Genomic DNA, 23527 nt, shown 5'->3' on the forward strand with positions numbered 1-23527 from the left:
TTAACTTGTTATGGAGCAGGGGGCAGTATTTTCCAAAAAAATAATTCAAATTATATCGTTTTATAGATACACCTCTCCTGAATCGAACCACGTTGTCCGATTTCAAAAAGGCTTTACAGCAAAAGCAAAACATTAGATTATGTTAGAGGAGTATATCGTAAAAGTAGCCACATAGCCATTTTCCGACCAACCACATGCATCACAAATAACCAAAAAACAGCTAACTGCAGCACTAACCTTTGACAATCTTCATCAGATGACACACCTAGGACATCATGTTACACAATACATGCATTCTTTTGTTCGATAAAGTTCATATTTATATATAAAAACAGCATTTTACATCGGTGCGTAACGTTGACTAACTATTTTCCCTCAAATGCATCCGATGAAACAGCGCTACAATTTACTAAATTACTATTCGAAAAACATTTTTTAAATGTAATATTGTCATTCTAAGATTTATAGATGAATATCTCTTGAAAGCACCTGTAATGCCAGATTTAAAAATACTTACCTCTTCTACTGGGTAATCACACTTTGCGATAAAAGGGGATGCGATACTCAGAACAAGTGGCTAGCAATAGCAATAGGCTAGCCATCTTGGAACAATCGCATATCAAATCTAGTCTTGTATACTATTGTCAATAATCCCTTACCTTTGATTATCTTCATCCTTAGGCACTTCGTGGAATCCCAGGGCCACAACAAATGTTTTTTTCGTTCGAAAAAGTTCATCCTTTATGTTCCATTAGCTTGTTGTTGTTAGCGCGTTCTGAAGGCTGCACCAAAAGTTCCGACGTGCGCAGGGCTACTCTTTCAACAAAATGCCTTTTTTTCTTATTTAGGTTCGTTCAAACATGTCAAACGTTGTATAACATAAATCTTTAGGGCCTTTTTCAACCAGAGCTCCAATAAGATTCAAAGGGGACGATTGCATTGTGTTTCAAAACGTTTCGAAAAGGGGAGGGTAACCAGGGGCGCCGGCGTCATAATGGTGATGGCCCTCTCCGTGTGACCACGTTCCACAGCGTGTCATTCTGTCAGTTTTCACAGTAGGAGCCTCAAATCACTTTGTAAAGACTGGGGACATCTAGTGGAAGCAATAGGAAGTGCTCAATGAACCATAGCTCACGGTGTGATTAATAGGCAACGTGATGAAGTTGAGTTCGCAATTCAGAATTCCACTTCCTGTTTCCATCTGTCTCGGGGTTTTGACTGCCATATGAGTTCTGTTATACTCACAGACACCATTCAAACAGTTTTAGAAACTTTAGGTTGTTTTCTATCCACAAGTATTAATTATATGCATATCCTAGCTTGTGAGTTTGAGTAGTAGGCCGTTTAAAATGGGCACAATTTTTTTTCAAAATGCGCTGTGGCGCCCCCTATCCTAGGCGACCGTCAAGAGGTTAAATCTGCTTCCCCTGTAATGTTTTGTCAGCCATCTTTGCTGAAGAAAGTCAACAGGGACGGGTGGCTCACGTCAAAATTCGTCATTGGAACCACTCGATATGATTGGTCATATAAAAACCTTGGGACCCAAATGGATAATGAGCACTCTAACTCCCCCTTGTGGTGGTCTGGAACAATGAAGTGGTGATGCAGGGTACCTCTAAGTCCCGAGGTGTAAACTCGCAACTTTTAAAGGAGGAACCACTGTATATAGCCTTCCTGTATTCTGACTAGATCAGATGGTGGTAAACTATATAACCTTCCTCTATTCTGACTAGATCAGATGGTGTTAAACTATATAACCTTCCTGTATTCTGACTAGATCAGATGGTGGTAAACTATATAACCTTCCTGTATTCTGACTAGATCAGATGGTGGTAAACTATATAACCTTCCTGTATTCTGACTAGATCAGGTGGTGGTAAACTATATAACCTTCCTGTATTCTGACTAGATCAGATGGTGGTAAACTATATAACCTTCCTGTATTCTGACTAGATCAGGTGGTGGTAAACTATATAACCTTCCTGTATTCTGACTAGATCAGATGGTGGTAAACTATATAACCTTCCTGTATTCTGACTAGATCAGATGGTGGTAAACTATATAACCTTCCTGTATTCTGACTAGATCAGATGGTGGTAAACTATATAACCTTCCTGTATTCTGACTAGTGTCTGTTGAGGTTAAACTATTGTCATGACGTTACCCTTTCTGGGTATAGATCGTGGACTCTCTCTCTCAAGAGACATAGAGAGAGAACAGAAAGAGAAACACAGAGAGAGAGAACAGAAAGAGACACACAGAGAGAACAGAAAGAGAGAACAGAAAGAGAACAGAAAGAGAGACAGAGAGAGAACAGAAAGAGACACAAAGAGAGAACAAAGGATTTCACATGGCGAACTCCTAAATCCTTCAAAATGAGGATTTGATACAAAATATCCACTTGTGAGAAGGTGGGAATGGTCCGTGGACACTTAAGGGATGGGTATGACGAGTGTGTGTGATTTGGTGACCTCAGAGAGGACAGGAAACATTATGTACAAAATCAGTTACAAATAACGCGAGAAAAAACACATAATAGCACAATTGGTTAGGGGACCGTAAAACTGCTGGCATTTCTTCCGGCGCCAGTTAATTAAAGCCTATTGTATTGGTTGCTGTTGGTGGGGGTTAGAACAGAGAAGCTGGTGGAAGCCTATTGTATTGGTTGCCGTTGGTTATTGGGGGTTAGAACAGAGAAGCTGGTGAAAGCCTATTGTATTGGCTGCAGTTGGTTATTGGGGGTTAGAACAGAGAAGCTGGTGAAAGCCTATTGTATTGGTTGCTGTTGGTTATTGGGGGTTAGAACAGAGAAGCTGGTGAAAGCCTGTTGTATTTCCTCTGATTCATTATTATTATACCAGTTCTTCTAGCGAGCAAAATTAACATTCAGATGACTATGAGATCTAAAGGCTGAGGAGGGTGCAACTTGACCTGATGGTAAAGACACATAGTCCACATCCTCTCAAGATATGCATATTGGCCACAAGGTGGAGCTATAACAGACGACTGAAATTGCAAACTTTGAACCCCCACAATTCTACACATTTTGCCATGGGGTGTAGAGAAATGCTCACAGTTTTTAATATGATATCTGAGTGAGACCGATTAACAAAATCATTGGGAGTCCACCGGACTTAAAATTAGAAGATTTCTTGTTTTTTAATGTTTGTTGTTCATAGTTCGGTTGATAGCCGCAATATACCTACACTACCGGTCAAAATCTACAGGTAACTACCTCATGAAGCTGGTTGAGAGAATGTCAAGGGTGTGCAAAGCTGTCATCAAGGCAAAGGGGTGGCTATTTGAAGAATTTCAAATATAAAATATATTTTGATTTGTTTAACACTTTTTTGGTTACTACATGAGTCCATGTGAGTTATTTCATAGTTTTGATGTCTTCACTATTATTCTACAATGTAGAAAACAGTAAAAATAAAGAAAAACCCTTGAATGAGGTGTTCTAAAACTTTTGACAGGTAGTGTAGATTTAATATAATATTACTACCTACGTTTAATATATATTTTTAGTGGGGGTGGGGGAGAATCAAGTATATTTGGGCCATTGATGGGCTGATTCTGGCTATAAAATGGCAGCTTTGGTTCAGTTCAGGCTGATCTTGGCTGAATTACTCATTTACGACTAGGACCGGGCCAGCAGACCCGGGCCAGCAGCTTTAGATCTGGCATGCCAGAATCAGGCCAGATGTGGACCAGACGTTTGTGCTACGTGGGTACATAACTTAAAAGCATGTCTGATATGTATTGGGGTGCACAATCGTGGATTGATTTGAAAACCAATAGAATATTATAATGAATTCTAAAACTGACAGGCAGCCAGTACAGAGACCTTAAAACTGGTGTAATGTGTTCTCTGTCTGGTCTTGGTCAGTACCCTGCAGCATTCTGTATGTTTTACAGTACAGAGACTTTAAAACCGGTGTAATGTGTTCTCTGTCTGGTCTTGGTCAGTACCCTGCAGCATTCTGTATGTTTTACAGTTGACCAGATGATATAATGTCACAGATATAAAGATGAGTCCTCTACCTCAATGGACATTACCCTAATCTCAACACTCACTAAATTATATTTAGCCGTAACTGGAACTTCGCTGTTCCAACCCCTTAATCATTTACACCTGGTGTGTCTACTCTTTCTTGGCTTTAATCATATTTATGACTAAAAAGATCGAAAAGCGGCTTCTCTTTTCAGTCATAAACATGGCTACTTCCTTTAACCTAACAATGTCTCTACTTGGTGCGCATACCACGGACAGACACTATTTTCACGCGATTTTGATACAGTTACGATTTTCGTAACAAGTTAGGGGAGCATTTTCGCTAAACCTTATCGTAAACTTAACTAATTATCTTAACCTGCTACGAAAAAGTCACTGCCGTATTGAAGTAGTGGGTAAATAGTGTTTGTCTGCAACGGACAACACCACACGCCAAACTCCCCTGTCTGATCAGACGACAAGTCATCACCGAGGTAAAAACAGTTTTAATTTGGATATTTGACGGATATTCGTGCTTTCAAACCTCAATATCTTTCAAACGGTCAGGGCGTGACAGGATTTTTTTCTAGTTTCGTTTTTCTATGTTATGTTCTAGTTTTGTATTTCTATGTTGGGTTGTTCTAGTTTTGTATTTCTATGTTGGGCTTTGTTTGGGATGATCTCCAATTAGAGGCAGCTGGTCATCGTTGTCTCTAATTGGAGGTCATATTTAAGGTTTTCCCACCTGGGTTTGTGGGAGATTGTTTTTGAGTAGTGTATGTTTCACCTCTGCGTCACGGTTTGCTATTTTGTTCTTTAGTTTATGTGTATTTTATTGCATAGTTTCACAGTTCAATAAAATATGTGGAACGATAATCACGCTGCACTTTGGTCCGCTCCTCTCTTACGACAATCTTACATTACATAATACATTAAGACAAATCATTCTACATTGAGTATTAGCACGCAGTTTACATAACCTGATAATGACTTGATATTTGAGTGTATTTTGTGAGTAAAAATCTTTTTCCAAAATTGATTTAGGTACATTTTTGTGAAGAGGTATGAGGGTTGTGATATGGGTCATTTAATAGTAAAATCATTTAAGGGATCAATACATTTCTATATTGCTTCCCCAGTATCTGCATGAACCATCAAGTGTTTTTGGATCTTTCTGCTGGACAGAAAGAGAAGGAGGAATCGGAACACGCTGCATTCAAATTCAGGTATTCTATTGCACTGGATCTAATACATCTTAGCATTTTACATACATTCATAAGTGTAATAATTTTTTATGACATACTGTGAAAAACTCTCTTGGCTGCTGACTCTGTCACTTTCAGACATGATAGGGGAAAGGGGAAAGGTGGCTCTTGACTTGAACCACTGGGGTAAAGAAAAAAGGCACAGACACACCCCTCGACTTTCAATTGGCACCGTTGACCTGTATGTATTCTCTACATGTAGTGTTGGTACATGGAATATTCCTCAACTGCATATTTAATAAATTGCTATTGCAAATAGAAGTACTACTATTATTTGACCCTGCTGGTCATTTATCAACATTTGAACATCTTGGCCATGTTCTGTTATAATCTCCACCCGACACAGCCAGAAGAGGACTGGCCACTCCTCATAGCCTGGTTCCTCTCTAGGTTTCTTCCTAGGTTTTGGCCTTTCTAGGGAGTTTTTCCTAGCCACTGTGCTTCTACACCTGCATTGCTTGCTGTTTGTGGTATTAGGCTGGGTTTCTGTACAGCACTTTGATATATCAGCTGATGTAAGAAGGGTTTTATAAATACATTTGATTTGATTTGATACTATGTTCAACAACTGACATTTTCTGATATTATTTTGACAAACACACTTTGGTGCTTACAATTCATTTTCTCTTGTCATAGATTTATTCACTTTTTGACAGTGTTGGATCCTATATGCTACTTTTATTATTGTCCTGTAAATGGTTCAGTGAAAATAATTCAGGCTGTGTGTAGAATCATAAAGGAAATTACGTCTACTACTAAATTACTACTAGATTGAAAAAGATGAAAGGTCTACAATTTCTGTTTAATTTGACAAAATGACATTTTTATTCATTGATTTACTGGCCACCATTACTGTGGTTACATGTTCAGTATATGTATTGACCAGTAAACCCACTGCAGCCTACCTCACTAGCTCACTCTCCAACCCTGCTTTGGACAATGAATAACAGGACTCTTGTACTTTGCCCTTTTTCCTTATGGTTAATATTAACGATGAAAGGAGATATTATCTGTCTCTCTCCTGTTGTGTACCGCTGTTAAATACTGTGGGGAATAAAAAAAACACTTAAGGATAAGGGAATATAAGTCCTCAGAACTACTAATTACTATAGTTAAACATTCAAGAAAAGGGTAAACACAACACTGGACTGTACCTCCTCAACACAACACTGGACTGAACCTCCTCAACACAACACTGGACTGAACCTCCTCAACACAACACTGGACTGAACCTCCTCAACACAACACTGGACTGAACCTCCTCAACACAACACTGGACTGAACCTCCTCATTGTCAAACTAATATTAATGTACAACAATATAGAAGAGACATAACTAGAGGTTATGCAATATGGGTGTATATCCACTGCATGCTTCTTAAGTGTGTAATTAACATGACCAAGGAGCTATTGAAATTTAAAACTATGAAAAATGTACGTTACACTGTGATTTTACACAAACTAGAGTGTGTATAGAAGGGTAGTCAGCGGACATTAGGTCAAATGACCAAGGAGCTATTGAAATTCAAAAATGTAAAAAATTATTTAAAATAGCCTACAGGCTAAATAATGAAGGAATAATGTTGTGTCCTACCTGTCGTTATCAATGAAACACTGATGAACAGAATCCCTAAACACCAGACCGCCGAGGTCGGAAAGGTCTTCATTTCACTACAAAACAAGTCTGACTCCAAGGTAAAGCTGTTTGTAACTGGTGAATAAAACTATTAGGAGTTTAGAAAAATAAACCAAAACAGTCGAATGGCTAATTTGTCAACGAACAGAATGTAACACTGCGTCTGTTCCAGAAATAACGGGGGAAAAGGCTGGTGGAGTTTCACACTTTAATTTCACTTTCACTTACAGACACACCTCTTGACTTTCAATTGGCACTGTTGACCTGAATGTATTCTCTCTTGATTGTCTCTGTGGTGCCCAGTCTGGCAGGCTGACTAAAGTGCCAGAGTTATGAGGAGAGACATCCTCCTTTGTATTTATGGGAACAAATATTTCCTAACACTTTGGATCCTAATCTTGGACAGGTAGAAGACACAATGCATCAATGCAAAAAAATGTCAAATGACTAATTACTGTCCATGAGTAACCTCAACCTTGTGGGTCTGTGGGTGTTTGGGCCAATAAAGTGCCAACTCAATTCTACTGCAGAGTTCTGTCATACTTTCCAGGTCTGTGTCCAAACAGTTCGAGTTTCTACTTTTAAAAATCCACCTTTCCAGAAATAAGTCTCTCACTGTTGCCGCTTGTTACAGACCCCACTCAGCCCCCAGCTGCACCATGGACACCATATGTGAATTAATTGCCCCCCATTCATCTTCAGAGTTTGTACTATTAGGTGACTTAAACTGGGATATGCTTAAACACCCCGGCCGTCCTACAATCTAAGCTAGATGCCCTCAATCTCACACAAATTATCATGGAACCTACCAGGTACAACCCTAAATCCGTAAACTCGGGCACCCACATAGATATCATCCTGACCAACTTGCCCTCTAAATACACCTCTGCTGTCTTCAACCAGGATCTCAGCGATCACTGCTTCATTGCCTTCGTCCGTTATGGTTCCGCGGTCAAATTAACACCCCTCATCACAGTCAAACGCTCCCTAAAACACTTCAGCGAGTAGGCCTTTCTAATCGACCTGGCCCAGGTATCCTGGAAAGATATTTACCTCATTCCGCCAGTAGAGGATGCCTGGTTATTCTTTAAAAGTGCCTTCCTCACCATCTTAAATAAGACCTGACTGCCCTTGACCAGCACAAAAACATCCTGTGGCGTACTGCAGTAGCATCAAATAGCCCCCGTGATATGAAACTTTTCAGGAAAGTCAGGACCTTATCGGCAGACTCAAAAGACTTGGTTTCTCAAATGACTGCCTCACCTGGTTCACCAACTACTTCTCAGATAGAGTTCAATGTGTCAAATTGGAGGGCCTGTTGTCCGGACCTCTGGCAGTCTCTATGGGGGTGCCACAGGGTTCAATTCTCGGGTCAACTTTTTTCTCTGTATACATCAATGATGTCGCTCTTGCGGCTGGTGATTCTCTGATCCACTTCTACGCAGACGACACCATTCGGTATACTTCTGGCCCCTCTTTGGACACTGTGTTAAGCATGAGCTATCAGAGCAGCTCACAGATCATTGCACCTGTACGTCTGTAAATAACCAATCCACCTACCTCATCCCCATATTATTTATTTTATTTATATTTTTTTAGCTCCTTTGCACCCCAGTATCTCTACTTGCACATTCATCTTCTGCACATCTATCACTCCAGTGTTTATTTGCGAAATTGTAATTATTTCGCCACTATGGCCTATTTATTACCTTACCTGCCTAATCTTACTTCACTTGCACACACTGTATGTAGACTTTTTCTACTGTGTTATTGACTGTATGTTTGTTTATTCCACGTGTAACTCTGTGTTGTTGTTTCTGTCACACTGCTTTGCTTTATCTTGGCCAGGTCACAGTTGTAAATGAGAACTTGTTCTCAACTAGCCTACCTGGTTAAATAAAGGTGAAATAAATAAATATTTAAAAAAATACTCTACGTGGGAATGTCTTATGTCCGTTCTACATGTAGTGTTGGTACATGGAATATTCCTCAACTGCATATTTAATAAATTGCTATTGCTAATAGAAGTACTACTATTATTTCACCCTGCTGGTTATTTATCAACATTTGAACATATTGGCCATGTTCTGTTATAATCTCCACCCGGCACAGCCAGAAGAGGACTGGTCACCCCTCATAGCCTGGTTCCTCTCTAGGTTTCTTCCTAGGGAGTTTTTCCTAGCCACCGTGCTTCTACACCAGCATTGCTTGCAGTTTGGTGTTTTAGGCTGGGTTTCTGTACAGCACTTTGATATATCAGCGGATGTAAGGGCTTTATAAATACATTTGATTTGATTTGATACTATGTTCAACAACTGACATTTTCAGATATTATTTTGACAAATACACTTTGGTGCTTACAATTCATTTTCTCTTGTCATAGATTTGGTGTCATCTGTGATCTTTGTGATGTGACTTTCTTTAAGCGTACTGATGAAACTGTCACTTAATATTATTTTCTTAAAGTCTACAAACGCTCTACATTTATTCGCTCTGTGACAGGGTTGGATCCTATATGCTACTTGCATTATTGTCCTGTAAATGGTTCAGTGAAAATAATTTAGGCTGTGTGTAGAATCATAAAGGAAAATACCTCTACTACTAAATTACTACTAGATTATGATGATAAGGAACAGCATACACATTTGGCTTGTGTATTCATTGTCCTATAACTAATCATAATTATATTATGTTTACATAAAAAAGAGAATACTTCAAAATGAGAAGATCCTGCCATTGAAAAGACGACTGGTTAAAGTCGAAAGGAGGGGAAATAAGTCACACCATGCAGCAGGACACCTTCAGCTGCAGGGTCTTTGTAATGCAGGTTTGATAGTTATATTTTCAATAATGAATGGTTAGCTGTTATGTGACAATTAGGTCAAAAGCTCTTTTTTATTTTTTGGTGTAGATGGCCAAGGAAGTTGCACAGAACTTTCCCAACATCACCTCCCAAATGGATATAGAACCTTCACAGAAACACATGGAGCAACTGCCAAAAGAAATGTCTGAGGAATTGATTTACTGGCCACCATTACTGTGGTTACATGTTCAGTATATGTATTGACCAGTAAACCCACTGCAGCCTACCTCACTAGCTCACTCTCCAACCCTGCTTTGGACAATGAATAACAGGACTCTTGTACTTTGCCCTTTTTCCTTATGGTTAATATTAACGATGAAAGGAGATATTATCTGTCTCTCTCCTGTTGTGTACCGCTGTTAAATACTGTGGAAAAACACTTAAGGATAAGGGAATATAAGTCCTCAGAACTACTAATTACTATAGTTAAACATTCAAGAAAAGGGGTAAACACAACACTGGACTGAACCTCCTCAACACAACACTGGACTGAACCTCCTCAACTACAACACTGGACTGAACCTCCTCAACACAACACTGGACTGAACCTCCTCAACACAACACTGGACTGAACCTCCTCAACACAACACTGGACTGAACCTCCTCATTGTCAAACTAATATTAATGTACAACAATATAGAAGAGACATAACTAGAGGTTATGCAATATGGGTGTATATCCACTGCATGCTTCTTAAGTGTGTAATTAACATGACCAAGGAGCTATTGAAATTTAAAACTATGAAAAATGTACGTTACACTGTGATTTTACACAAACTAGAGTGTGTATAGAAGGGTAGTCAGCGGACATTAGGTCAAATGACCAAGGAGCTATTGAAATTCAAAAATGTAAAAAATTATTTAAAATAGCCTACAGGCTAAATAATGAAGGAATAATGTTGTGTCCTACCTGTCGTTATCAATGAAACACTGATGAACAGAATCCCTAAACACCAGACCGCCGAGGTCGGAAAGGTCTTCATTTCACTACAAAACAAGTCTGACTCCAAGGTAAAGCTGTTTGTAACTGGTGAATAAAACTATTAGGAGTTTAGAAAAATAAACCAAAACAGTCGAATGGCTAATTTGTCAACGAACAGAATGTAACACTGCGTCTGTTCCAGAAATAACGGGGGAAAAGGCTGGTGGAGTTTCACACTTTAATTTCACTTTCACTTACAGACACACCTCTTGACTTTCAATTGGCACTGTTGACCTGAATGTATTCTCTCCTGATTGTCTCTGTGGTGCCCAGTCTGGCAGGCTGACTAAAGTGCCAGAGTTATGAGGAGAGACATCCTCCTTTGTATTTATGGGAACAAATATTTCCTAACACTTTGGATCCTAATCTTGGACAGGTAGAAGACACAATGCATCAATGCAAAAAAATGTCAAATGACTAATTACTGTCCATGAGTAACCTCAACCTTGTGGGTCTGTGGGTGTTTGGGCCAATAAAGTGCCAACTCAATTCTACTGCAGAGTTCTGTCATACTTTCCAGGTCTGTGCCCAAACAGTTCGAGTTTCTACTTTTAAAAATCCACCTTTCCAGAAATAAGTCTCTCACTGTTGCCGCTTGTTACAGACCCCACTCAGCCCCCAGCTGCACCATGGACACCATATGTGAATTAATTGCCCCCCATTCATCTTCAGAGTTTGTACTATTAGGTGACTTAAACTGGGATATGCTTAAACACCCCGGCCGTCCTACAATCTAAGCTAGATGCCCTCAATCTCACACAAATTATCATGGAACCTACCAGGTACAACCCTAAATCCGTAAACTCGGGCACCCACATAGATATCATCCTGACCAACTTGCCCTCTAAATACACCTCTGCTGTCTTCAACCAGGATCTCAGCGATCACTGCTTCATTGCCTTCGTCCGTTATGGTTCCGCGGTCAAATTAACACCCCTCATCACAGTCAAACGCTCCCTAAAACACTTCAGCGAGTAGGCCTTTCTAATCGACCTGGCCCAGGTATCCTGGAAAGATATTTACCTCATTCCGCCAGTAGAGGATGCCTGGTTATTCTTTAAAAGTGCCTTCCTCACCATCTTAAATAAGACCTGACTGCCCTTGACCAGCACAAAAACATCCTGTGGCGTACTGCAGTAGCATCAAATAGCCCCCGTGATATGAAACTTTTCAGGAAAGTCAGGACCTTATCGGCAGACTCAAAAGACTTGGTTTCTCAAATGACTGCCTCACCTGGTTCACCAACTACTTCTCAGATAGAGTTCAATGTGTCAAATTGGAGGGCCTGTTGTCCGGACCTCTGGCAGTCTCTAAGGGGGTGCCACAGGGTTCAATTCTCGGGTCAACTTTTTTCTCTGTATACATCAATGATGTCGCTCTTGCGGCTGGTGATTCTCTGATCCACTTCTACGCAGACGACACCATTCGGTATACTTCTGGCCCCTCTTTGGACACTGTGTTAAGCATGAGCTATCAGAGCAGCTCACAGATCATTGCACCTGTACGTCTGTAAATAACCAATCCACCTACCTCATCCCCATATTATTTATTTTATTTATATTTTTTTAGCTCCTTTGCACCCCAGTATCTCTACTTGCACATTCATCTTCTGCACATCTATCACTCCAGTGTTTATTTGCGAAATTGTAATTATTTCGCCACTATGGCCTATTTATTACCTTACCTGCCTAATCTTACTTCACTTGCACACACTGTATGTAGACTTTTTCTACTGTGTTATTGACTGTATGTTTGTTTATTCCACGTGTAACTCTGTGTTGTTGTTTCTGTCACACTGCTTTGCTTTATCTTGGCCAGGTCACAGTTGTAAATGAGAACTTGTTCTCAACTAGCCTACCTGGTTAAATAAAGGTGAAATAAATAAATATTTAAAAAAATACTCTACGTGGGAATGTCTTATGTCCGTTCTACATGTAGTGTTGGTACATGGAATATTCCTCAACTGCATATTTAATAAATTGCTATTGCTAATAGAAGTACTACTATTATTTCACCCTGCTGGTTATTTATCAACATTTGAACATATTGGCCATGTTCTGTTATAATCTCCACCCGGCACAGCCAGAAGAGGACTGGTCACCCCTCATAGCCTGGTTCCTCTCTAGGTTTCTTCCTAGGGAGTTTTTCCTAGCCACCGTGCTTCTACACCAGCATTGCTTGCAGTTTGGTGTTTTAGGCTGGGTTTCTGTACAGCACTTTGATATATCAGCGGATGTAAGGGCTTTATAAATACATTTGATTTGATTTGATACTATGTTCAACAACTGACATTTTCAGATATTATTTTGACAAATACACTTTGGTGCTTACAATTCATTTTCTCTTGTCATAGATTTGGTGTCATCTGTGATCTTTGTGATGTGACTTTCTTTAAGCGTACTGATGAAACTGTCACTTAATATTATTTTCTTAAAGTCTACAAACGCTCTACATTTATTCGCTCTGTGACAGGGTTGGATCCTATATGCTACTTGCATTATTGTCCTGTAAATGGTTCAGTGAAAATAATTTAGGCTGTGTGTAGAATCATAAAGGAAAATACCTCTACTACTAAATTACTACTAGATTATGATGATAAGGAACAGCATACACATTTGGCTTGTGTATTCATTGTCCTATAACTAATCATAATTATATTATGTTTACATAAAAAAGAGAATACTTCAAAATGAGAAGATCCTGCCATTGAAAAGACGACTGGTTAAAGTCGAAAGGAGGGGAAATAAGTCACACCATGCAGCAGGACACCTTCAGCTGCAGGGTCTTTGTAATGCAGGTTTGATAGTTATATTTTCAATAATGAATGGTTAGCTGTTATGTGACAATTAGGTCAAAAGCTCTTTTTTATTTTTTGGTGTAGATGGCCAAGGAAGTTGCACAGAACTTTCCCAACATCACCTCCCAAATGGATATAGAACCTTCACAGAAACACATGGAGCAACTGCCAAAAGAAATGTCTGAGGAATTGATTTACTGGCCACCATTACTGTGGTTACATGTTCAGTATATGTATTGACCAGTAAACCCACTGCAGCCTACCTCACTAGCTCACTCTCCAACCCTGCTTTGGACAATGAATAACAGGACTCTTGTACTTTGCCCTTTTTCCTTATGGTTAATATTAACGATGAAAGGAGATATTATCTGTCTCTCTCCTGTTGTGTACCGCTGTTAAATACTGTGGAAAAACACTTAAGGATAAGGGAATATAAGTCCTCAGAACTACTAATTACTATAGTTAAACATTCAAGAAAAGGGTAAACACAACACTGGACTGAACCTCCTCAACACAACACTGGACTGAACCTCCTCAACACAACACTGGACTGAACCTCCTCAACACAACACTGGACTGAACCTCCTCAACACAACACTGGACTGAACCTCCTCAACACAACACTGGACTGAACCTCCTCAACACAACACTGGACTGAACCTCCTCAACACAACACTGGACTGAACCTCCTCAACACAACACTGGACTGAACCTCCTCAACACAACACTGGACTGAACCTCCTCAACACAACACTGGACTGAACCTCCTCATTGTCAAACTAATATTAATGTACAACAATATAGAAGAGACATAACTAGAGGTTATGCAATATGGGTGTATATCCACTGCATGCTTCTTAAGTGTGTAATTAACATGACCAAGGAGCTATTGAAATTTAAAACTATGAAAAATGTACGTTACACTGTGATTTTACACAAACTAGAGTGTGTATAGAAGGGTAGTCAGCGGACATTAGGTCAAATGACCAAGGAGCTATTGAAATTCAAAAATGTAAAAAATTATTTAAAATAGCCTACAGGCTAAATAATGAAGGAATAATGTTGTGTCCTACCTGTCGTTATCAATGAAACACTGATGAACAGAATCCCTAAACACCAGACCGCCGAGGTCGGAAAGGTCTTCATTTCACTACAAAACAAGTCTGACTCCAAGGTAAAGCTGTTTGTAACTGGTGAATAAAACTATTAGGAGTTTAGAAAAATAAACCAAAACAGTCGAATGGCTAATTTGTCAACGAACAGAATGTAACACTGCGTCTGTTCCAGAAATAACGGGGGAAAAGGCTGGTGGAGTTTCACACTTTAATTTCACTTTCACTTACAGACACACCTCTTGACTTTCAATTGGCACTGTTGACCTGAATGTATTCTCTCTTGATTGTCTCTGTGGTGCCCAGTCTGGCAGGCTGACTAAAGTGCCAGAGTTATGAGGAGAGACATCCTCCTTTGTATTTATGGGAACAAATATTTCCTAACACTTTGGATCCTAATCTTGGACAGGTAGAAGACACAATGCATCAATGCAAAAAAATGTCAAATGACTAATTACTGTCCATGAGTAACCTCAACCTTGTGGGTCTGTGGGTGTTTGGGCCAATAAAGTGCCAACTCAATTCTACTGCAGAGTTCTGTCATACTTTCCAGGTCTGTGTCCAAACAGTTCGAGTTTCTACTTTTAAAAATCCACCTTTCCAGAAATAAGTCTCTCACTGTTGCCGCTTGTTACAGACCCCACTCAGCCCCCAGCTGCACCATGGACACCATATGTGAATTAATTGCCCCCCATTCATCTTCAGAGTTTGTACTATTAGGTGACTTAAACTGGGATATGCTTAAACACCCCGGCCGTCCTACAATCTAAGCTAGATGCCCTCAATCTCACACAAATTATCATGGAACCTACCAGGTACAACCCTAAATCCGTAAACTCGGGCACCCACATAGATATCATCCTGACCAACTTGCCCTCTAAATACACCTCTGCTGTCTTCAACCAGGATCTCAGCGATCACTGCTTCATTGCCTTCGTCCGTTATGGTTCCGCGGTCAAATTAACACCCCTCATCACAGTCAAACGCTCCCTAAAACACTTCAGCGAGTAGGCCTTTCTAATCGACCTGGCCCAGGTATCCTGGAAAGATATTTACCTCATTCCGCCAGTAGAGGATGCCTGGTTATTCTTTAAAAGTGCCTTCCTCACCATCTTAAATAAGACCTGACTGCCCTTGACCAGCACAAAAACATCCTGTGGCGTACTGCAGTAGCATCAAATAGCCCCCGTGATATGAAACTTTTCAGGAAAGTCAGGACCTTATCGGCAGACTCAAAAGACTTGGTTTCTCAAATGACTGCCTCACCTGGTTCACCAACTACTTCTCAGATAGAGTTCAATGTGTCAAATTGGAGGGCCTGTTGTCCGGACCTCTGGCAGTCTCTAAGGGGGTGCCACAGGGTTCAATTCTCGGGTCAACTTTTTTCTCTGTATACATCAATGATGTCGCTCTTGCGGCTGGTGATTCTCTGATCCACTTCTACGCAGACGACACCATTCGGTATACTTCTGGCCCCTCTTTGGACACTGTGTTAAGCATGAGCTATCAGAGCAGCTCACAGATCATTGCACCTGTACGTCTGTAAATAACCAATCCACCTACCTCATCCCCATATTATTTATTTTATTTATATTTTTTTAGCTCCTTTGCACCCCAGTATCTCTACTTGCACATTCATCTTCTGCACATCTATCACTCCAGTGTTTATTTGCGAAATTGTAATTATTTCGCCACTATGGCCTATTTATTACCTTACCTGCCTAATCTTACTTCACTTGCACACACTGTATGTAGACTTTTTCTACTGTGTTATTGACTGTATGTTTGTTTATTCCACGTGTAACTCTGTGTTGTTGTTTCTGTCACACTGCTTTGCTTTATCTTGGCCAGGTCACAGTTGTAAATGAGAACTTGTTCTCAACTAGCCTACCTGGTTAAATAAAGGTGAAATAAATAAATATTTAAAAAAATACTCTACGTGGGAATGTCTTATGTCCGTTCTACATGTAGTGTTGGTACATGGAATATTCCTCAACTGCATATTTAATAAATTGCTATTGCTAATAGAAGTACTACTATTATTTCACCCTGCTGGTTATTTATCAACATTTGAACATATTGGCCATGTTCTGTTATAATCTCCACCCGGCACAGCCAGAAGAGGACTGGTCACCCCTCATAGCCTGGTTCCTCTCTAGGTTTCTTCCTAGGGAGTTTTTCCTAGCCACCGTGCTTCTACACCAGCATTGCTTGCAGTTTGGTGTTTTAGGCTGGGTTTCTGTACAGCACTTTGATATATCAGCGGATGTAAGGGCTTTATAAATACATTTGATTTGATTTGATACTATGTTCAACAACTGACATTTTCAGATATTATTTTGACAAATACACTTTGGTGCTTACAATTCATTTTCTCTTGTCATAGATTTGGTGTCATCTGTGATCTTTGTGATGTGACTTTCTTTAAGCGTACTGATGAAACTGTCACTTAATATTATTTTCTTAAAGTCTACAAACGCTCTACATTTATTCGCTCTGTGACAGGGTTGGATCCTATATGCTACTTGCATTATTGTCCTGTAAATGGTTCAGTGAAAATAATTTAGGCTGTGTGTAGAATCATAAAGGAAAATACCTCTACTACTAAATTACTACTAGATTATGATGATAAGGAACAGCATACACATTTGGCTTGTGTATTCATTGTCCTATAACTAATCATAATTATATTATGTTTACATAAAAAAGAGAATACTTCAAAATGAGAAGATCCTGCCATTGAAAAGACGACTGGTTAAAGTCGAAAGGAGGGGAAATAAGTCACACCATGCAGCAGGACACCTTCAGCTGCAGGGTCTTTGTAATGCAGGTTTGATAGTTATATTTTCAATAATGAATGGTTAGCTGTTATGTGACAATTAGGTCAAAAGCTCTTTTTTATTTTTTGGTGTAGATGGCCAAGGAAGTTGCACAGAACTTTCCCAACATCACCTCCCAAATGGATATAGAACCTTCACAGAAACACATGGAGCAACTGCCAAAAGAAATGTCTGAGGAATTGATTTACTGGCCACCATTACTGTGGTTACATGTTCAGTATATGTATTGACCAGTAAACCCACTGCAGCCTACCTCACTAGCTCACTCTCCAACCCTGCTTTGGACAATGAATAACAGGACTCTTGTACTTTGCCCTTTTTCCTTATGGTTAATATTAACGATGAAAGGAGATATTATCTGTCTCTCTCCTGTTGTGTACCGCTGTTAAATACTGTGGAAAAACACTTAAGGACAAGGGAATATAAGTCCTCAGAACTACTAATTACTATAGATAAACATTCAAGAAAAGGGTAAACACAACACTGGACTGTACCTCCTCAACACAACACTGGACTGTACCTCCTCAACACAACACTGGACTGAACCTCCTCAACACAACACTGGACTGAACCTCCTCAACACAACACTGGCCTGAACCTCCTCAACACAACACTGGACTGAACCTCCTCAACACAACACTGGACTGAACCTCCTCAACACAACACTGGACTGAACCTCCTCAACACAACACTGGACTGAACCTCCTCAACACAACACTGGACTGAACCTCCTCATTGTCAAACTAATATTAATGTACAACAATATAGAAGAGACATAACTAGAGGTTATGCAATATGGGTGTATATCCACTGCATGCTTCTTAAGTGTGTAATTAACATGACCAAGGAGCTATTGAAATTTAAAACTATGAAAAATGTACGTTACACTGTGATTTTACACAAACTAGAGTGTGTATAGAAGGGTAGTCAGCGGACATTAGGTCAAATGACCAAGGAGCTATTGAAATTTTACATTTTGAAAAATGTATGTAAAAAACGTGTGAGATGAAAATGGACAAGCTCAAGGGTGTGCAATGTGCGTGGACATTCGGACCCTTGTTTGAAGTCATTAGGTTACATGACGAAGGAGCTATTGAAATTCAAAAAATGTAAAAAATTATTTAAAATAGTGCCAGGTGTAAATCGCCAAAAAATACATGTGTGCAATGTGTGTCTGCCATCGGGTTAGCTAGAACCAGTTTTGAAAGTTTTAGGAGTAATGGTTAAATATCTATTGAAATTTGAAAGAATTGATTTGTCACTATGTTGACGGTCCCTAACTGCTGTTGGTGGAGTAAGGAAAACTACCGGCGAATATCCCTCGAAAACTATAGGAGAATATCCAACAATATCCAACATGAAACGGTCTTTACCTCGGTCAAGACATCTACATTTCCTGCACTCGGTATTGAGCCTGCACTTGAATTACTTTCTTAGTAATATTATGTCCAGATAATAAAATAGCCTACAGGCTAAATAATGAAGGAATAACGTTGTGTCCTACCTGTCGTTATCCATGAAACACTGATGAACAGAATCCCTAAACACCAGGCCGCCGAGGTCGGAAAGGTCTTCATTTCACTACAAAACAAGTCTGACTCCAAGGTAAAGCTGTTTGTAACTGGTGAATAAAACTATTAGGAGTTTAGAAAAATAAACCAAAACAGTCCAAAGGCTAATTTATCAACGAACAGAATGTAACACGACGTCTGTTCCAGAAATAACGGGGGAAAAGGGTGGTGGACTTTCACACATTAATTTCACTTTCACTTACAGACACACCTCTTGACTTTCAATTGGCACCGTTGACCTGAATGTATTCTCTCCTGATTGTCTCTGTGGTGCCCAGTCTGGCAGTCTGACTAAAGAGGTATGAGGAGAGACATCCTCCTTTGTATTTATGGGAACAAATATTTCCTAACACTTTGGATCCTAATCTTGGACAGGTAGAAGACACAATGCATCAATGCAAAAAAATGTCAAATGACTAATTACTGTCCATGAGTAACCTCAACCTTGTGGGTCTGTGGGTGTTTGGGCCAATAAAGTGCCAACTCAATTCTACTGCAGAGTTCTGTCATACTTTCCAGGTCTGTGCCCAAACAGTTCGAGTTTCTACTTTTAAAAATCCACCTTTCCAGAAATAAGTCTCTCACTGTTGCCGCTTGTTACAGACCCCACTCAGCCCCCAGCTGCACCATGGACACCATATGTGAATTAATTGCCCCCCATTCATCTTCAGAGTTTGTACTATTAGGTGACTTAAACTGGGATATGCTTAAACACCCCGGCCGTCCTACAATCTAAGCTAGATGCCCTCAATCTCACACAAATTATCATGGAACCTACCAGGTACAACCCTAAATCCGTAAACTCGGGCACCCACATAGATATCATCCTGACCAACTTGCCCTCTAAATACACCTCTGCTGTCTTCAACCAGGATCTCAGCGATCACTGCTTCATTGCCTTCGTCCGTTATGGTTCCGCGGTCAAATTAACACCCCTCATCACAGTCAAACGCTCCCTAAAACACTTCAGCGAGTAGGCCTTTCTAATCGACCTGGCCCAGGTATCCTGGAAAGATATTTACCTCATTCCGCCAGTAGAGGATGCCTGGTTATTCTTTAAAAGTGCCTTCCTCACCATCTTAAATAAGACCTGACTGCCCTTGACCAGCACAAAAACATCCTGTGGCGTACTGCAGTAGCATCAAATAGCCCCCGTGATATGAAACTTTTCAGGAAAGTCAGGACCTTATCGGCAGACTCAAAAGACTTGGTTTCTCAAATGACTGCCTCACCTGGTTCACCAACTACTTCTCAGATAGAGTTCAATGTGTCAAATTGGAGGGCCTGTTGTCCGGACCTCTGGCAGTCTCTATGGGGGTGCCACAGGGTTCAATTCTCGGGTCAACTTTTTTCTCTGTATACATCAATGATGTCGCTCTTGCGGCTGGTGATTCTCTGATCCACTTCTACGCAGACGACACCATTCGGTATACTTCTGGCCCCTCTTTGGACACTGTGTTAAGCATGAGCTATCAGAGCAGCTCACAGATCATTGCACCTGTACGTCTGTAAATAACCAATCCACCTACCTCATCCCCATATTATTTATTTTATTTATATTTTTTTAGCTCCTTTGCACCCCAGTATCTCTACTTGCACATTCATCTTCTGCACATCTATCACTCCAGTGTTTATTTGCGAAATTGTAATTATTTCGCCACTATGGCCTATTTATTACCTTACCTGCCTAATCTTACTTCACTTGCACACACTGTATGTAGACTTTTTCTACTGTGTTATTGACTGTATGTTTGTTTATTCCACGTGTAACTCTGTGTTGTTGTTTCTGTCACACTGCTTTGCTTTATCTTGGCCAGGTCACAGTTGTAAATGAGAACTTGTTCTCAACTAGCCTACCTGGTTAAATAAAGGTGAAATAAATAAATATTTAAAAAAATACTCTACGTGGGAATGTCTTATGTCCGTTCTACATGTAGTGTTGGTACATGGAATATTCCTCAACTGCATATTTAATAAATTGCTATTGCTAATAGAAGTACTACTATTATTTCACCCTGCTGGTTATTTATCAACATTTGAACATATTGGCCATGTTCTGTTATAATCTCCACCCGGCACAGCCAGAAGAGGACTGGTCACCCCTCATAGCCTGGTTCCTCTCTAGGTTTCTTCCTAGGGAGTTTTTCCTAGCCACCGTGCTTCTACACCTGCATTGCTTGCAGTTTGGTGTTTTAGGCTGGGTTTCTGTACAGCACTTTGATATATCAGCGGATGTAAGGGCTTTATAAATACATTTGATTTGATTTGATACTATGTTCAACAACTGACATTTTCAGATATTATTTTGACAAATACACTTTGGTGCTTACAATTCATTTTCTCTTGTCATAGATTTGGTGTCATCTGTGATCTTTGTGATGTGACTTTCTTTAAGCGTACTGATGAAACTGTCACTTAATATTATTTTCTTAAAGTCTACAAACGCTCTACATTTATTCGCTCTGTGACAGGGTTGGATCCTATATGCTACTTGCATTATTGTCCTGTAAATGGTTCAGTGAAAATAATTTAGGCTGTGTGTAGAATCATAAAGGAAAATACCTCTACTACTAAATTACTACTAGATTATGATGATAAGGAACAGCATACACATTTGGCTTGTGTATTCATTGTCCTATAACTAATCATAATTATATTATGTTTACATAAAAAAGAGAATACTTCAAAATGAGAAGATCCTGCCATTGAAAAGACGACTGGTTAAAGTCGAAAGGAGGGGAAATAAGTCACACCATGCAGCAGGACACCTTCAGCTGCAGGGTCTTTGTAATGCAGGTTTGATAGTTATATTTTCAATAATGAATGGTTAGCTGTTATGTGACAATTAGGTCAAAAGCTCTTTTTTATTTTTTGGTGTAGATGGCCAAGGAAGTTGCACAGAACTTTCCCAACATCACCTCCCAAATGGATATAGAACCTTCACAGAAACACATGGAGCAACTGCCAAAAGAAATGTCTGAGGAATTGATTTACTGGCCACCATTACTGTGGTTACATGTTCAGTATATGTATTGACCAGTAAACCCACTGCAGCCTACCTCACTAGCTCACTCTCCAACCCTGCTTTGGACAATGAATAACAGGACTCTTGTACTTTGCCCTTTTTCCTTATGGTTAATATTAACGATGAAAGGAGATATTATCTGTCTCTCTCCTGTTGTGTACCGCTGTTAAATACTGTGGAAAAACACTTAAGGATAAGGGAATATAAGTCCTCAGAACTACTAATTACTATAGTTAAACATTCAAGAAAAGGGTAAACACAACACTGGACTGAACCTCCTCAACACAACACTGGACTGAACCTCCTCAACACAACACTGGACTGAACCTCCTCAACACAACACTGGACTGAACCTCCTCAACACAACACTGGACTGAACCTCCTCAACACAACACTGGACTGAACCTCCTCAACACAACATTGGACTGAACCTCCTCAACACAACACTGGACTGAACCTCCTCAACACAACACTGGACTGAACCTCCTCATTGTCAAACTAATATTAATGTACAACAATATAGAAGAGACATAACTAGAGGTTATGCAATATGGGTGTATATCCACTGCATGCTTCTTAAGTGTGTAATTAACATGACCAAGGAGCTATTGAAATTTAAAACTATGAAAAATGTACGTTACACTGTGATTTTACACAAACTAGAGTGTGTATAGAAGGGTAGTCAGCGGACATTAGGTCAAATGACCAAGGAGCTATTGAAATTCAAAAATGTAAAAAATTATTTAAAATAGTGCCAGGTGTAAATCGCCAAAAAATACATGTGTGCAATGTGTGTCTGCCATCGGGTTAGCTAGAACCAGTTTTGAAAGTTTTAGGAGTAATGGTTAAATATCTATTGAAATTTGAAAGAATTGATTTGTCACTATGTTGACGGTCCCTAACTGCTGTTGGTGGAGTAAGGAAAACTACCGGCGAATATCCCTCGAAAACTATAGGAGAATATCCAACAATATCCAACATGAAACGGTCTTTACCTCGGTCAAGACATCTACATTTCCTGCACTCGGTATTGAGCCTGCACTTGAATTACTTTCTTAGTAATATTATGTCCAGATAATAAAATAGCCTACAGGCTAAATAATGAAGGAATAATGTTGTGTCCTACCTGTCGTTATCCATGAAACACTGATGAACAGAATCCCTAAACACCAGACCGCCGAGGTCGGAAAGGTCTTCATTTCACTACAAAACAAGTCTGACTCCAAGGTAAAGCTGTTTGTAACTGGTGAATAAAACTATTAGGAGTTTAGAAAAATAAACCAAAACAGTCCAAAGGCTAATTTATCAACGAACAGAATGTAACACGACGTCTGTTCCAGAAATAACGGGGGAAAAGGGTGGTGGACTTTCACACATTAATTTCACTTTCACTTACAGACACACCTCTTGACTTTCAATTGGCACCGTTGACCTGAATGTATTC

The 23527-nt window shown here is 39.8% G+C and overlaps 2 protein-coding genes across 5 annotated transcripts in view; both read right to left on the reverse strand.

The window, feature by feature from the left end:
• LOC106583397 (butyrophilin-like protein 2) overlaps window positions 1–7195 on the reverse strand; it is a 428110-nt gene extending 420915 nt beyond the window's left edge. Inside the window, exon 1 of one of the 2 annotated variants that reach the window (XM_082965418.1) lies at window positions 6853–7195. In XM_082965418.1, the coding sequence (XP_082821544.1) occupies window positions 6853–6925 (73 nt within the window). In that variant the 5' untranslated portion in view covers window positions 6926–7195. The remainder of the gene's footprint in view (window positions 1–6852) is intronic. The other variant, XM_082965416.1, reaches the window with a different exon arrangement.
• The window catches only part of LOC106598467 (butyrophilin-like protein 10), a 125234-nt gene that overhangs the window by 97506 nt on the left and 4201 nt on the right, over window positions 1–23527 (reverse strand). Inside the window, exon 1 of one of the 3 annotated variants that reach the window (XM_082965421.1) lies at window positions 23210–23472. The exons of 1 other annotated variant lie outside the window; for it this stretch is intronic. In XM_082965421.1, coding sequence (XP_082821547.1) covers window positions 23210–23282 — 73 coding nt within the window. In that variant the 5' untranslated portion in view covers window positions 23283–23472. Of the gene's footprint in view, window positions 1–18991; window positions 19262–23209; window positions 23473–23527 lie in introns of those variants that run through there. One more of the 3 variants, XM_082965419.1, reaches the window with a different exon arrangement.

This window comes from Salmo salar, chromosome 18 (genome assembly GCF_965601325.2).
Source record: "Salmo salar chromosome 18, fSalSal1, whole genome shotgun sequence".
Classification (NCBI taxonomy): domain Eukaryota; kingdom Metazoa; phylum Chordata; class Actinopteri; order Salmoniformes; family Salmonidae; genus Salmo; species Salmo salar.